Genomic DNA, 14537 nt, shown 5'->3' on the forward strand with positions numbered 1-14537 from the left:
AACGAATTTTTGAGAATGTCCAATTGAAAAGCAGTGAAAAGTAATATGTTTAATTATCAAACGTCCTTTCGATAATTACTATATTCAGACCTTTATGCCTCGCGGAACTTGACTTCACATATATATTATTCGCAAATCATCGGATGTGACCAAAAGGATATTATTATGATTTATGTATCCACTACACTTTCTCTGTGTATGATATGTGATAAACATTAGTAGCAATGCCATGGTCGGTCAGTGCCTGGACGGACGCAGTCATACACGCACGCCGAGGCTTCGTAAATGCGTTTGTGAACCAGTGGCAAAATGGTGTGTAAGGTAGCGCCGAAGACCAGTAATCGTAAGTTATACATTATTATTAATTATTCATTTATCTTAGTTGTATTAATAATTTATATTGCATCTAGTGTGGTATAATTGATTATTAATCAAATAAATTTATTTATATTTCATAATTATTTTATTTTTTGTATGTATTGAGTATTTAGAGAGTATTTTTATATTGTTAATTTTGTTTCTCAAACTTTAAACTCTTTAGAGAGATTATTTTGTAAATCATATATTTAAATATTCAAGCGTTCGGTCAAAGAATAGCTCGACAATTTCGTGTATTAAACAATTTTTATCACGAGCCAAACAACGCGATAAAACAATTGTGAAGTTTGTAAACGCAACTGGTCATTGGGCAAACTTCAATTTATAATTACATTTATTTCAACAAAACAATTCAAGAAATAAAATATTGATTAATGAAGAAATGGTGATAGTCTAGTGCGTGTATAGATTATAGTCTATTAGCCAATATTTTTGGCATAGGTCATAACTAAGTCACAAAATCTGCGTGATTAAGTTGAAATTTTTTATTCATTACAGCTTCCCAGAGAGTTAATGGGGAGTCACAAGAAACGCCGTTGGAAATTGCTGATTTCGAAACTGCGTTAGACACAGCTGGTGAGTTTGCAACACCCCAATTTGAAATCCATCATAATTATAAAATCCTATTAAATATTTTTATGTATTAAAATATATATTTTTTAAGAATTTACAAATCTCTCGATACTGCAAGACAAAAATCCTTCTCTACCTAAAACTAATCAACTATAGGATCTGATGTTGACGTTTGTTTCATCTGTGTTATTTCGGAGGTAGAGTAATGTTATGTAATTAAAAATAATAACTTTATTTCGAATTAATGGATCCTAAGATCGATCCGATTGCTAGTGCGTTCAACCAAAGAAACTGTCCCTCAATTCTAAAAAAAGGTTTTTCCGCGAAACGAAATATTATAGAGCCTCGTTACTCGCGTAAATGCGGTGATACAATTAAATCAGTCCAGTAACTGCGTTTATCTATTTCAAATAGGAAATAAGCATATTTGTGGTTGCGCGACGCAATTTCTATACACAGTACAACTGTTAATTAATAAAGCCGGCAACACCACTATCAATCAAAAGTTAAAACTCTCTTGGGCACTTTGACAGCTGATGCAATAAGATCCTCTCCGACGTCATTAAACGGTATTTAAATTCCCGCTCTTCTTTTCTGAAATAATTGTGACAGGCTTTTCTTGTATTCCCTTTCAAAGATAACTGGTTAAGAGTCAACCAACTGTGTAAAAACTAATTATTTCGTTCACTCTATACTAATAAGCTGCATTGTATTTTACATTATTTTACATAATACTTTTAATAAATTAATGAATATTTATTAATATTTTTTTTACTATTCTAATAATTCATCACTATCAACATTATTTGCCTAGAAATGCGTGTTAATCAATGCTTTAAAAACTGCTGAATTGTATGAACTGGGCGTAACTCGTAATATGAATGTAGAATATGCCTAAATATTCGCTTGAAAATTGACACATTTTTTTTAAATAATAAATCAACATTTTAAATTTTAATATCAATAAAAAATATCGGTTAAATATATCAGAAACATGCCTTATAACTCGCCAACATGAGGCGTTATTAAAATCTAAAAAGAAAGATCTAAAAAATGAAACGTAACGTTGATAGTGATTTTTTTGTTTATATTAACGGCTGGATCAGCACGTGTGTCGGAAATACTGCACGTATCCATAGATAAAAGCTAGTTTGTGTTAGATTTGTACCGTCTTATCTTCTATTAACTTATTGCGTAACCACACCCCTTTTTTAAGCTATATCTACCGACCGCGGCTTCGCCCAGATATCGTCTAAGATTTTATCAACCTATATTTATATACATGTGTGAAACACCGAAAATAAGTTCGCTCATTTTTGAGTTTATCGCGGAATTTTATTATAATATGTAGAGATGTTTTTTATTAGTTTTAGAGGCATTACAATAAATAGAATTTCAGTTTAGAAATGAATTTTCTAATATGCAAGTAAATAATCAGGCTTGACTTGACACACGCCGTCGATTTTTGCATAGCGTGCCGATTTCCTCAGGATGTTTTCCTTCACCGTACGAGCGAGTGTATTGGAGACAGAATTATTGGTGCACGGCCCTCGTTTGAACGTACGGATGAGATTGATCACAGCACAGCTACAACCGATATTACTGGGGTCATTTCTAATGTTTGAAATTTTATTTTGCTTTAATAAATATATTTAAAAAACAATATTTATAATAACAACGTACCCTCTAACCTTGACATTGTGTGACGCTGCAACAAGCTTAAATATTTACATTTTATTAAAGCTGACTATTAAGCTTACGATTGTATAATCTTTATTTTTATAACATCTAACAATGCACCTGACGATAGTTACGTAGATAATTGTGTTTTAACAAACTTGAAGTGGATGCAATAAAATATTATAATTAATTAACAAAGTAACTTTAACTAAATAAAATGCTATTTTTAGTAAGTTTCTAAGAAGCTTTCTGAATAGTCCTACTGACCTCACATTGGCAAACAAACTAAATGTTTTCATGACCTTTGACACGACCTCGGAATGCGTTTTCAGTCGTAAAATGGACAAACCTTTGCAGTTGCTGGTTTATGACACTTGATTTTTATTTATGACCGCGCACCTGTTGCCGTATGCCAGTCCGTCCTTTTTTAACCTACTTCTAAAGGAAGGAGGAAAGAGGTCTTTAGTACAATGTTTTTTATGGAAATTTGTATTATAATATAATCTGTGTAACATTGATCTGTCGCTTTTGCCCTAAAAGGGGCCATACACCACTAAAAAGACCACACCACTAACTTAAATCCTTTTTTTAAAACTTATACTAACACAACTAACACTAATGTTAAGGAATATAAACTAACCACTTGTTGTATGGATTAATTAATAAAGCTTTAATAATAATAATAATAGCATTGATCTATAAAAACAATTTATGAATATTATTTCGTTTATATGAAATTAAATTTCACGTCGCCAATTTCCTTTTGCTAATCTTGTTGTGACTATTATTATTTGGATCTTCGTGTCATCTCAGACAATGCTTAGTTATATAAACACGGTGAGTGTGTCATTGTTCGATATATTATTGTTCAATAGGATATGCGGTGAAGTTTATTGCCAACCCAATTGGCCGCTAATCTTAAAATATATTGTAAACCTGCTTCCCCCTCTGACTTCGTTTCGCCTTTATATGTTTTAGCCCACCTTTTTCGTAGCGAAATACCAACATATGGAACTTATTATATGCTATCCCATAGGGACTGTACGCTTTTCCGGTATAGAAAAACTGGTTTTTAGGTTTTTCCGTGCAATTTTCTCTCAATAAAAATCCCTAGAATTCCTGTCGTCTTAGAGTTTTGCGCTTTTTAACATATTTTGCGATTTATACGCGTTTTTGTTATATAAAAATAGGATTCTAATGAAAATCAAATTCTATATATATATTCAATGAATATATTATATATATATATATAATATATTCATTCATATTCATTGAATGTCTCTATTTTACATTTATCAGTTTTCAAATCAATGAATATTTTTATTTTTAATAACAAAGATTTTAAGTCTAAAAAGTAGAAAGATAGTTATGCACAAGAATGTCAAGTGTATGTTTTTGGCTCCCATATGATATACAATAATATAAATAAGGAGTTCTTAAAATAGATTATTATAAGGATATTAAATGAGGAATTCATTGCAGGTTATGGCCGCTTCAGTCGCAGCGTCCTAGGGGCGTGCGCTTGCGCGTTCTTCACTACAGGCGTGCAGAACTGTGTGATGTCATACGTCCTTCCTGCTGCACGTTGTGAGCTCCAACTGACCACTTATCAGGCCGGATTAATTAACATGGCTTTTATGAGTGGTAAGTAGATTTGATGAAGACCAGCGAAGCAGCTTAGGGTTATTTATCTCCAGATTCGATTATCGGTACTTATTTTAATCTTTTAAATATACAGTTGCCTTTGCAATAATAAGCGTAATGTATGTGTGTATTAGTTAGTATATATTCTCATGTAAGTGACATGTATGTTTTAATAACAATAAACATCATAAATATACAGTTCTTATTATACTTATACTGTACTACGATATCATATATATTATTATTATATATACTATACTTATACTACGGTTTACAGCTGTAGCTGTAGCTGTAGCTGTAAATCGTAGTCATCAGACTTTTTGGTTTACGATTACTAAACATTAAATAAACACTTCTTTGTTTAATTTTTAATAATCTGGTACATTCCGATTTAATTATAAGTCCTGAAACGACATGTATTCTGAAAATATATAACAAAATATGTCTTCACAATTTTCACACATTAGGCAACCTCAAACAAAAACTTAAACTTCATAAATACACAATATTACAGTACAGGACGATCGATTGGTTATAAAGAAAACATGCTTAATCAGCAATAGAAAAATAGAATGTGATAATAGGTGATGAGCTTCCTGTGCCTGACATACACCGTGGACTTTTTGGGTCTAAGGCAAGCCGGTTTCCTCACTATGTTTTCCTTCACCGTTTGCGAATGCTAAATGCGCACATAGTAAAAAGGCAATTGGTGCACAGACGGGGATCGAATCTACGGCTGAAGCCAGCTGCTAACACTGCTATAAAAGAATATTAGTTTGATATAACTTTAAATATATATTGTACGACTCATTGAAGTGTATCTCAGAAAACCTAGAGCTCCAACGCGTCGCAGTTATCTTGAATTTAAATCAATTGATTGATAGCCAATTAAACCCTTCCGCCAAATGAAGTAAACAACGTAATCGTCAGAGACGTCTGTTATACCTAACGCATAACGTAAAAGTTATAATTTGGTTTACAATTATTGTTATATGAGCGTCCTTTGAAATAATTGTAAGACAACCTTTTGTTGGCCAAAATTCAACAAAAGAATATTAAAAATCTATTGTACGGACGTCTTTCACGGTCTGCTTTAGAAGTCACACTAGCGAACTGTGGAGTCGACTCCCGTTGGGATCTTCCCTAAGAGATGCGATCTCCAATTGTTTAAAGTAATAGTATAGTCCTCCTTCAAAGGCAACACGCCTATCAAATAAAAAGTGTGTGCGTGTACACACGTAAGAAGTGAAACTTCCTTATGACCTTATTTTTCGAAAAAATATCTATTATATGCAACTTCACAGGAGTTGGTTAAGAAAAGTTTAACACCGTTTATTATCATAGACACGAATACAAACACTATAATTATTTCATTTTACCTTATTACTGCTAAGATTATTTCAGAATTTCATTAATTCTAATAGAATTATTACTAATCATTGTTATCGTTTTTATATATTTTTGTTATTAATGGCTTCGAATCTCTTCGAATCTACCGTGGTGGGGACAAGAAAAAGATGGAGCGTAATGGAATAATGTGACGCGTAACCGAAAAATGTGACGGTAATTTTTATTACAACGCCGATAAAGAAGTTTCACACCAAAAATATTTTTCTATCCATTAACTATTAATAAAAAAATATAAAAAAAAACAACTTAATTTTACCTCATGTACTAACACAACTAATACTTATATCAAGAAACGTTAACTAACCAATGTATGGATTCATTAATAAAGCTATATTAATAATACATTTTTAAAGCATATAAGATACATACATGAATCGTCTGTGTATATTAAATAGTTCGTAGTTACTTATGAATAAACTTATTCAATAATTTTACTATTACAGGAGTTAAACAGTTTTTGTCAATTTTACTATACACTCGCTAATAACTCCAATTAGGGAAATTCTGATTATTTTAATACGAAATTACTTAAAAGGTGCGCTTGGGTGCTAATTTTACTATTATTTAGTCATTATTACGTCATACGATTTTTTTTAATCTATATTACCCACTCTTAAATAAGTTAAGTCCTCTTGGAAGTCACGCTCGATACTATTTAACATACCGGAGTCTGTTGACTATGTTTTAACTAGATATATTTAGATCAATAGTTAGTAGATTAGTTTCACTCCGAATATCATGTAAATTTACATAATAATTTTTACAGTTACAAGGACCATGTGACATTACATTAAGTTTTTATTCACTACGACGTTTTCTTCACAGGTGGCGTAGCGTCTGCATTTTTCTGGGGCATTGTAGGAGATGTTTTTGGCAGAAAAAATATACTTAGTATCACACTCCTAATAGATTCTGCTCTATTGCTGGCCCAGAGTACTGTAACGGACTACAGATTGCTTTTAGCTGCTAGATCGATTAACGGATTTTTAATTGGTAAGTTTAAACTACAAGGCCTAAACTTACTATTACATACCATTGCCAGTTATTATAAAATATACAACATATTTTTTAATAGGTCAAAATACAGGAGGCGGAAATATAAGAAAATAAATTCTTAAAATTTGGCCTTTAACAACAGGAGCTCTACTATGAGTTTAACATACATTAAACACCATTATAAACTTAATTTTTGTATGCACATGTGTATAGTTTTTTTCTATGAAAAATCTTTCAGTCTGATAGTTAATACAAACATTTGTCATCAGTAAGCCTCCTTCTCTGGTATAAAGAAAATTATATTTATTTTTACTCTCAAACATGACACATGTTACAAGGACGACGATCAGATACATATGAAAATATGTTATAGAAAGAATATACATGTATAAAAATGACATGAGAACTTAAGCAGCGCTAACAAGATCCGCGCAACTTCCTCATAATCGGGTATAGTCCACAATATATCACAACTCTCGAGGCTGCCTTTTGTATTGAAGAAGTCGCAAGGGGTCAGCCAAGCATCCGCGAATATACAATTTAAATACATAATTATGTAGGAATAAAGAAAATAATAATAATAGCAAATAATTAACACAGTAAGGTTTCTAAAACGACTCGGAGAATGGTCTCCATGGAGTCGCTGAACATGTCCACCTAGTCATTTTTCATCACAATTTTATTCTATTGTAATTTTCCTTAGGTGCGCCTTCCACACTGGTGTTTACATATCTATCAGATCTGGTAGGTGTTAAGAGACGGCAGTTTTATTTGGACATAGTTGGTATGAGTTTTGTCGCAGCTTGGCTCATATTACCAGGTAAATTTTACATTATATTATATTATTGGATTTTTTAATTCTTGAATAAAACAACTTTGAATATTGGCTAAATAAAAGTCTGATTGACCATACAAAAGAGCACATCAAACATCGGTACAGTTGTATATATTTAAACCGGACTGAAATAATTGTAATACTGTCTGTATTTCATAAATATTCTGCAAATATTTACTGAGCAATATAAATATTGGTAATGACTTTAAAGAAGCTAACATAACGTGGGTAGACTTTCACATTTGAATAAAAATAAAAAGAGAAAATCTACTCTAACAACAATTAATTTTAAATCTGGCATTCATAAAACTGTCAGGATTTACTCGAACTTTTTACAGTTAAATCCAATCCAAATTGAATGCATACATTATATTAACAGTTAATCATACACGGTTTAGTACTCAGATAAAAACATAAGATTAACATACCTGTCATTCAAACAGCGATCTAGAACTTTCTAGTAATATAATTCGGCACTTGCTGACACAACGGTAAATCAATCATGCTTATAGATTTTGCTGCATCATCGCCGCTAAACCTACGCTGAAGTTAGATCCTTAATTTATTTGAATGTTATATATATATAATATGTTTGAATATATCCTAGCACGGAAGCGTAGTGTCTAAGGTGATGTGAATTTACATTTGTCGTTATCTTACGTATAATATAAACAAACTAAACAAAAGTATGACCTAGCTGTGTCTATCAGAGTCCTCTGGAACTTGCTTACTGTAGTCCTATATTTGAAAGGTTTCTTCAATATAGGCCCGAGCTGTAACGCAAGTTTATGCTCTGTACTTCGCGAGCAAACAACGTCTATGTTGAGAGAACGTTGAAATATTTGCTGCTAATAAATGGAATACCCGCTATGTTATTATATAGCATAACGTTAGGCCACGTAAAAACATGTTGAATAATTGTTTTCATATGAATTTGTCGCGCTCCCGGCAAGACTGCTGTTACGGTAAAACAAACAACAGTGGTTTTCAAATATTACATACTAAGATTTAGATTATTCTGTAAAATAAATTAATAAAAAAATGATCCAGTTTTGTATCTAATTTATATCCATAATTATTGTAGCAAAAAGTTTATATTAAATGCATGAATTACGCATTAATACACTGACTGACGACTTACGAGGAGAAACGTGATGTCAGTATAAACAAAAACTAAATATTAATTATGCATTACATTTATAATTGGGCGTATTGACTATTGATACAATAATATCTCGGTAACCTAGACTTTCTATGCTCTTGAGTTCTAGATCTTCTCAAAATAAATGTCTTAATCGATAGTATAATAAGTTATGTATTGATGCATTTGTGACGATGTTTTTAGTGATATGAAATAAATCTGTGCCGCAACACTTTTTAGGTCTGGGCCTATGATTTTTCTATCAGTTTAAAGATCGTTTGTCAATCTAATAGGCTTAGTAGGCATCAGCCATCAGCCATCAGGCAGATCAGCCTACTGACACACGCTGTCGACTTTTTGGGTGTAAGGCAAGCCGGTTTCCTCATGGTGTTCTCATTCGCCGTTCGAGCGAATGTTAAATGCATAGAAAGAAAGTTCATTGGTGCACAGCCGGGATCGAACCTATATCAGGGATCAGAGTCACGCTGTAGCCACTAGGCCAATATTGTTTATACTTAGTGATATAATTACTCAAATAAAAAAATATTGAAATTATATGTCAAAATATTTTTTTTTTTAATTTTATCAGTCTTACCATACAAATCCATACCTCAATCAAATGACGACGCTAGTTTTAACTGACTGCGTTTAGATTTTTGATTATTGCATTAATTATAAGCAAGTACGTTTTAAGTACCTATCAAGTTTACGTTTCTATTAAAACAGCATTAATTGTATTTTTTTAAAACTATATATTGTTATTTTTAAACATTGTTCCACTATAATATTAAAATTCACAGCTGTAGCATGGCTAGTCATTCCTTTCAACTCTGGAGCATCAACAATCCTCCCCACTCATTCCTGGAGGCTGTACATTGCTGTTGGAAGCATACCCGGGTTCATCGCAGGCCTTTGGTTGATCTTCTTGCCCGAAAGCCCTAGACTTTTGACTGATACAAATAGAGCTGATGAGGCTTTGAACATTTTGAAGCATATCAACGAGAAGAATAATGGATCTGATACTCAGTTCAAGGTACGTTGTAAGGTCATTTCACTGGAGTCACGAATAGCAAAAAGGTCTTAACTTATATTTATTTCGTAATCCTAAGATATCATAAATTATATATAATAAAACAATTATATTAAACATATAGCCGAAGGTAGAATACATAAATGTATATACGAAAAGGTTTGAACATTGACGAAAGGAAAAGATTGATAAAAATACTAAATACGTAATACCTAATTGGGCTGTTCTATGTGATGGTGTAAAAGTGAGGGCATGTATTCAGGGGATTTAGCGCTATAGGTATTCGTACTCCTAAGCATATTCCGCAATAGCCCAAACAAGTCTAGGCTTAGTGGTCGTTGTAAGTCCCGGCTGAGCTATACAAAACTGAGCTGTTTGCAAATGTGGTGTTGATCGGACAAACGTGAAAAAGAACATGATTACGAGTCTGGTAGGCAGGAACATAGAAGTGTATTTTTTCTAGAAGCGAGCTTCTACCAATTTTATTTGGGATGTTCGTATTATGTAGCTGTAGAATCCTCGGCCAAGTTGCATTACAGGTGTACTTATTGCCTTTTCAGATAAAGAAGATAATTCAAGACAACATATTTGTGACTAAATCTCTAAGCGGAGAAGAGAGTAGAACTAAAGCATTATTTGTAAGCGTACTGAAAGATTTGAAACTGTTTGTATCCAAGGCATACGCAATGAAATCTTCTCTTATTTTATTCATTTTCTTCGCGAATATGGCAGCGTAAGTTGTTTTTATTAATTACTTAGACTCACTTCTGAGTGAATGTCCTTTTCTTGCATAATTAAAACTAATTGTTTAATAAATACATTTTCGAAGCAAATAAATTGTTACTATTATTATCTATTTATTTTAAGTGGTTTCGGGCTCAACCTTTGGATCCCAGAATTGCTTCTTCGAATGCAAGGCAAGGACTGTAAATCATCATTACCTGAGCAAGCCAAACTGTTCAATGCCACCAACATAGCTTGGAAAGATTTGCCTAAAATTTACGATAATTTCGCTACTGAAGTGGACAGGTACAATGGCAGTACGAAGTTTGAAGACTCTCGCGAACCGTGTCATGAGGGAATTAACGAATCTGTGAGTATTATGTAATTAGACTAAAATTTGTTTGGTATTTTGGACACCTTAAGTGTTAGGCACAGATGGTTGATCAGCTGTGCCTATTTGAAATGATTATGGAACAGATATAAAAAAAAGGTTGTAGAGTGGGTGTCATGTGATTAAAGTACGAGCAAGTGAGACACGAATAATTATCGTACAATATTTAAGTTAGATAGATTTATTTTATTTTTTTAGCTAAAATTACAACGAGCAGCGAGCAGGTTCTGGGCACTGAACTCACTTTTAATCATTATCTACTAGACCCAAATCGGTTCTCTTATCACCACAATGCTCCACACAATACTCAATCAGTACTACCCCGTGTTTTCTGAACGCATTATTCAAAGCCAAGATGGCGGTTCGACCCCACTCGAGGCATATGCTCTGCTCTGATAGATCGTAACAATATTCGGACTTTGATTCGTTAAACTATGACTCAATTATATAATATGAAAACACATCACAAAATCATACACACCGTATTATTTTATTCGAAACGGTGGGTAGTTCCGTTTCCAATCACAATAAAAAAAACGAAGATATTTTAAGGAACTTGTAGTTGCGATATCTTCAATACTACTAATAAACTTTTAATTTTGAACAAAACAAATTTTTTTCAGATGTATTATAATTCATTAAATTTTTAGGTGTTTACTTCGGGATTAATTGTGGGGGCATGCTGTGTCCTTGGGAACGCAGCGTGCGCCCTAATATCCTCCCGCGGTGGGGGCCAGGGGGTCAAAAGAGCCGCAACCATTTGCACATTAGCTTGCGCACTGGCGTGTGCCTGTCTGGCAGCATGTGTGTGCGCATGTACTGCGTCAAGTAAAATTGCTGTTGCGGCGGCTGCAGCTTTGAATGCCGCATCATTAAACGGGAATGTCCTGCTTATAAGGCTGTTGTTACATGCACTACCAGCGAAACTAAGGTAAATTTAGTTTATTTTCTTATTTGCTAATAGATCGTACATGATCGTAAAAATCGAGGCCAATACGTGACTTTTGTGAATTGTAAAATACAATTATTTTGGTATGTTTTATTTATAAAAAGATGCTGTTTCATGAGATTTCAAAATAAATAAATCTTTCTAACAAGGTCAGACATCTTCATCTTCATGCACATATACTTCTCTCTTTTTTTACGATTTTGTTTAGTAAAACACCGTTGTGGATTCACATAAACTCTGTTTTGCGGTGTAAGTGAAAGTCATAGTATGAAATAGTTAACTGTTTCGTTAACTTTTAACGTCCTCCTTAACCTCATCCTGTTGAATGACCCAATTAGTATAATACGTTTGATCTAATCTTTAGATCAACTGCTCAGAGAACAAGACAGCACATTCCTACGAATTAGCGCTATTCCGTAACATATGCTACTTATTTGTTAAGAAAGTCTTTTATGACCATTTTTTATACAAAAAAATAGTACAAAAGTGCGATAAATAATTTCCTATGTGGAACCAGCTGTTCACGGATGTATTTACAAACCAATTCGTCTTAGGGCCCTTCAAGAGCGTACCGATTCTTAAAAGGCCGGCAACGCAGTTGCGAGCCCTCTGGCAATGTGAGTGTCTATGGGCGGCGGTGTCACTTAATATCAGGTAAACCCTACTTCCCGGTTGCCCCGTGTTACATAAAAACAATATTTATGTATGTATGTATGTATGTATATTTGAGAGTTAATGTAAGGGTCACCGTACTTCAGTATTCGTATTTAAAATAAATCCTAATAATTGATTTTGTAATTTTTCAGTGGTCTCGGAGTTTGCTGGGGTGCGTGGTGGGGTCGCGCTGGAGGAGTTGCCTCCAACCTTGCTGTGGGTGTGTTGCTTGACTACTCCTGCCCAGCGCCGTTCGTGTCGGTTGCTGCGTTACTAGCACGTAAGTATTACCAAGACTTTAAATGTCATTATAACTTATTTAATCGTGGACATAATACTGTTGTTAAAAGTATTTTTGATAATATTTAATTCCATCTATGGTGTACATATGTGTATGACCATTACCGTGGTTCATATTGCACTCTGAATATATTCTGCGGAGTGACTAAAACTGTTTCTCTATATTTTATTGCGCCTGTCAAAATATGTATGTCAATTTTGCAGATGTAAATAAAAATTTGTTCAGTCGCAATTTTCTCCTCTTGTTTCCTGAATTTAATGCAACCAGACAACTTTGTATCTATTTACGGAGGACTAATCCTCCGTAAATAGCACTTTATATGTAATAAAACAACTTGAAGTGCCATGTTTTTGGAAATATATGTAGTATTAATTTTCTCTTTAAATTACTCAAATCTTGTAAAAAGCTGTTAGTGACTTAAACAAACGTGCTTTAAGCTTTCTACCTAAAAGTTTAGTTGAGGTTACTCAATGTAGGAAAGAAATAACTCCATCCCAAGGTCATATGTTCGGATTTTTGTTCCGATAAGAAAAACATCAGTATTTAACTCAAAAGTTGACTACGTCATTCCGAGTCCTTGCAGGCTATACATACATATAACAGTTATAGTAGTCTCCGAAAGGTCTTGGGTTTACGAGAATTTATACTTATTGAAATATATAGAATTGTATTGTTAATCATAGTATTGTCGTAGCTAGTTATGATTACGCCTCTAATAATGTATAATAAAATACATTGTTTCAGTATCCATTGGTGGTATAATGATGATAAAGCTAGAAGAGACAAAGGACCAAGAGGAAAGGACGGATACAGAAAAAACATTTGGCTTAGAACGATACATATCAACACATATGTAGTAATAATATGATGGTCTGATAGTTTATCGGAGATAGTATTTATAGCCATTGAATTGGGATCTCGAACCTAATTTAACCTAGTGCCTTTTGCGTAATTATCTTAAGCCATGGGTTTGACAATGTACAATAGTTGCTTGTATAACTAAAACGTTTTATACTTTATAAAACTCGTGGTGGCTCTTTTGTTCAAAATAAGCCGATTTTCAAGTCTTTAAATTATATAAAAAGATAATTTAGAGTCATCTGTATTTTTGATAAATGTTTATACATCACCGTTCGATTCGTAGTAAATAATTAGCACCACAACGAATTGGGAAAGTGGATAAAAAGCTTTTGGAAAATATATTCTATGTTTGCTATTTGCATAATTTTAGAAAAATTATACATATATATATATATATATTGACATTAATATAGTAAAGTATTAATCACAATTATATAGTAGCAAATATTACGAGATTATCAATTTTAATTTGTATCCAGCAACTATTATAAAAATTATAACTGATTTTAGTATAATAATAATACCACCAATGACTACAAAAATTCAATAAAACTGGATATGTAAAACAATGCAGTCTATAAGGTGGTGACAATGTTGCTTGTAAGATTTCATCAGATCAGACATCTCCTGGACAGGCATCCAATAGGTAATCTTCCTTAAAATGAGATGGTATTGTGGCCAAAGGTCTGTATAACAAAAGGCCGCGATGCAAGCATCGACTGTTTGTAGTAGATTTCTAAAACAAATATTGTTTCGTTTAAAAAATTCAGTAGTATTGTCTAGTTTCAATTTTTATGAAATTGTTTCCATAAACGTTTTTAACCATGTTGAGGATATAAAACTACTTAAAATATTTATTCATTTTTATTACCTTGGATTTGAGTATATTATATATATTGTTATAAAGGTGTTAACATACAATAATGCTGAACAGAGCATAGATCTCTTAAAACTAATTAAAATATTTTAGT

General features: G+C 32.8%; 1 protein-coding gene across 1 annotated transcript; it reads left to right on the forward strand.

Moving 5' to 3' along the window:
- Positions 1 to 238: 238 nt before the first annotated feature.
- Positions 239 to 14473, forward strand: LOC123709060 (synaptic vesicle glycoprotein 2B-like). Its single transcript, XM_045660156.1, has 11 exons — positions 239 to 343; positions 877 to 954; positions 4114 to 4275; positions 6511 to 6678; positions 7385 to 7501; positions 9458 to 9690; positions 10248 to 10420; positions 10555 to 10780; positions 11452 to 11732; positions 12557 to 12684; positions 13450 to 14473. The coding sequence occupies exons 1-11, from the start codon at positions 310 to 312 to the stop codon at positions 13560 to 13562; spliced, it is 1713 nt and encodes a 570-aa protein (XP_045516112.1). The 5' UTR covers positions 239 to 309; the 3' UTR covers positions 13563 to 14473.
- The last annotated feature ends 64 nt before the right edge of the window (positions 14474 to 14537 follow it).

Source organism: Pieris brassicae, chromosome 4 (assembly GCF_905147105.1).
Source record: "Pieris brassicae chromosome 4, ilPieBrab1.1, whole genome shotgun sequence".
In the NCBI taxonomy this organism is placed as follows: domain Eukaryota; kingdom Metazoa; phylum Arthropoda; class Insecta; order Lepidoptera; family Pieridae; genus Pieris; species Pieris brassicae.